This window comes from Scylla paramamosain, chromosome 12 (genome assembly GCF_035594125.1).
Source record: "Scylla paramamosain isolate STU-SP2022 chromosome 12, ASM3559412v1, whole genome shotgun sequence".
Lineage (NCBI taxonomy): Eukaryota > Metazoa > Arthropoda > Malacostraca > Decapoda > Portunidae > Scylla > Scylla paramamosain.
Genome location: NC_087162.1, coordinates 12,400,108 through 12,402,936, shown reverse-complemented (window position 1 = coordinate 12,402,936; position 2,829 = coordinate 12,400,108). Strand labels below are relative to the sequence as shown.

General features: G+C 51.0%; 1 protein-coding gene across 1 annotated transcript; it reads left to right on the top strand.

Moving 5' to 3' along the window:
• Positions 1–206: 206 nt before the first annotated feature.
• LOC135105395 (protein NYNRIN-like) lies at positions 207–2,321 on the top strand. The gene has a single exon (XM_064013529.1). The coding sequence runs from the start codon at positions 207–209 to the stop codon at positions 2,319–2,321; it is 2,115 nt and encodes a 704-aa protein (XP_063869599.1).
• The last annotated feature ends 508 nt before the right edge of the window (positions 2,322–2,829 follow it).

Genomic DNA, 2,829 nt, shown 5'->3' with positions numbered 1-2,829 from the left:
TTGTACCAGCGGCAGACGCTACTCCAATTACAGCTGTCCAGAACCACCCTTTGCCGGCCGTAGATAGCGTTCAGGTGACCCTTGAAGCAAATAAAGCCCCACAGCCCCACTCATTTTGACTAGCAGCCACCTCCTCAGTACCAGTAGATTCACCGCGGGGATTAATTGTGAAAAACGGTAGAGTAGGGGGCAGGTCGGTAAGAGTAATGCGGGACAATGGTTCTACTGGCTGTGTAGTGAAAGAGGCCCTGGTTGCCCCCACTCAGTTCACAGGAGAACAAGTGAGAGTCATCATGATTAACGGCTCGATAGCTGTAGTCGACATGGAGACTCCATTCCTCACTGGCAGAATTGAGGCCGCTGTGATGAAACAGCCTATCTATGAATTGATAATCGGTAACGTTGAAGGGGTGAGGGACGTTCGGAACACGGAAGCCGCGACCCAAACCGAAGATCAAGTAGGTGCCGCCCTGACGCGAGCCCAGGCACGAGACACACGGCCCGTGGTCCCTCTCAAGCTCACATCACCTGACGAGCTGCTCAATAGCGCTAACGTCACTGCCACACAAAAGACCGATTCCTCCCTTGCAAACATTCGGAAGCAAGTCGCTGAGGGGGTATCGAGGGTAAATAAATACGGAACGACTCGCTTCTGCCAACACAGAGGAAAGTTGTATAGAGAAGTCATCTCCGACCTCGGTGAGGCTCGGTCGCAATTCGTGGTGCCTGCAAAGTACCGCCACGCGGTGATGGAGATGGGGCATTGCGCGGCCTTGGGTGGTCACATGGGGCGACAGAAAACACAAGACCGCATTAGTCACACATTTTTCTGGCCTGGCATGATGGCCGATATCACGAGATTCGTGAGATCCTGTGACGTGTGTCAAAAAACTGTAGACAAGGAACGTTTGAAACCTGCGCCGCTAAAACCCATGCCCCTTATATCCGAACCATTTGAGAGGGTAGCGGTGGATATTGTTGGGCCTATCACGCCACGCGTGACTGACGGATCAAAATATCTACTCACGTGTGTGGACTTCAGCACTTGTTGGCCTGAAGCAGTACTTCTGAAAAATATAGAGGCCACCACGGTGGCTGAAGCGCTGGTAGGGATATTCTGCCATGTGGGCATTCCCAAGGAGGTGCTGAGCAACCGAGGCACTCAGTTTACATCTGTCATGATGGACGAGACGTTTAGGATTCTCTCTGTGAAGAGCCTTAACACGACACCCTGGAATCCCATGTGTAACAGTCTGTGCGAAAGGTTCAACGGCACACTGAAAAAAATGCTCAAGCGGCTGGCCGCCGAGCAACCCAAGGAATGGCCGAGATTTGTGGCTCCTCTTCTGTTCGCATACAGGGAAGCACCGCAGAGTACACTGAAGTTCTCGCCTTTCGAGCTACTCTACGGAAGAGCAGTGCGCGGTCCACTCCAAGTGCTGAGAGAGCTATGGGACAAGGACGTGCCAAGTCCGGAGGTATGTACAACATACGAGTACGTTATAAACCTGGCTGGCAGACTTAGAGAAACCTGTCGTATGGCCAAGGAAGAACTCCTGAAGGCCCAGGAGGTACAAAAGGCTCATTATGATCGGAATGCGCGACTACGCACCCTGCAGCCTGGCCAGGAGTGCTTAGTACTCCTACCCACTGCTCATAATAAGTTGCTGGCACAGTGGAAGGGAGCTTATGAGGTCCTAGAGCGCGTCTCCGACTTAAATTATGTAGTATTGATTGATGGAAAACGGAAACGTCTTTACATTAACATGCTTAAGGAGTATCATGCGCCTGCCATCTCTGGTAGCGCTGGCGCTCAGGAACCAGCATATGCTGAGGACAAGGCCGCCTGTTTGAAAGCCGTGCGTGGTATTTTTTCCCTTTCAACAGCTGCGAAGGAGGAAGATGAGATCAAATGCAGTGCAGCCGTGATTCACGATGCAGAGGACGTAGGAGACGGTCCACTCACTATACAAAAGCGTCAGACGGAGACCGTAGATGACGTCGCATTATCTGAAAGGCTACCACCTGAGGAAGTGTCGATAATAAAGAATCTTCTGGGTGAATATACGGAGGTCTTTTCTGACAAGCCTCGCGTGGCCCGGGTGTCACCACACAAGATTACCCTAACGGACAGGAAACCAGTGAAGGTGAAACCCTATCAGGTCCCTCTGCAGCTTAGGGATGCTATGGCTGAGGAAATAAAAGAAATGGAGGACTTAGGCATTATCGAGAGATCTGATTCTCCGTACTGTAGTCCTATGGTCGTCGTACGCAAGAAAGGCGGTAGTATTAGGATCTGCGACGAAGGGTTAACGCAGTAACACAAATAGACGCAGAGCCCATGTTCGACCAACAGGAGATATTTAGCAGGCTGTCACACTCGAGGGTGTTTAGCAAACTGGACCTCACGAAAGAGTTCTTTCAGATCCCGTTTGACCCCGAGTCAAGGAAAATAACGGCTTTTGCCACCCCCAGAGGCCTCTATCAATATCAGGTCCTTCCTTTCAGCCTTGCCAATTCTCCCGCGGTTTTCAACCGCCGAATAAGACAGGTACTAGGTGACCTGAATGGGGTCGAGGTTTTCGTAGATGACGTACTGATTCATTCTACGGATTTGGAGGACCATGTAAGACTGTTATGTACGGTCCTAGATAAACTCAGAGACGTCAACATGACGGTTAAGCCGAGCAAGTGTGAGATCGCCAAGGTAGATGTTGAATTCCTAGGCCACAAGGTGAGTCAAGGACGGTGCCTCTGCTCGGAGGACAAGGTTCAGAAAATAAAGGAAGCTCCTGTTTCCCACACAAAAAGACAGGTCCGATCGTTTCT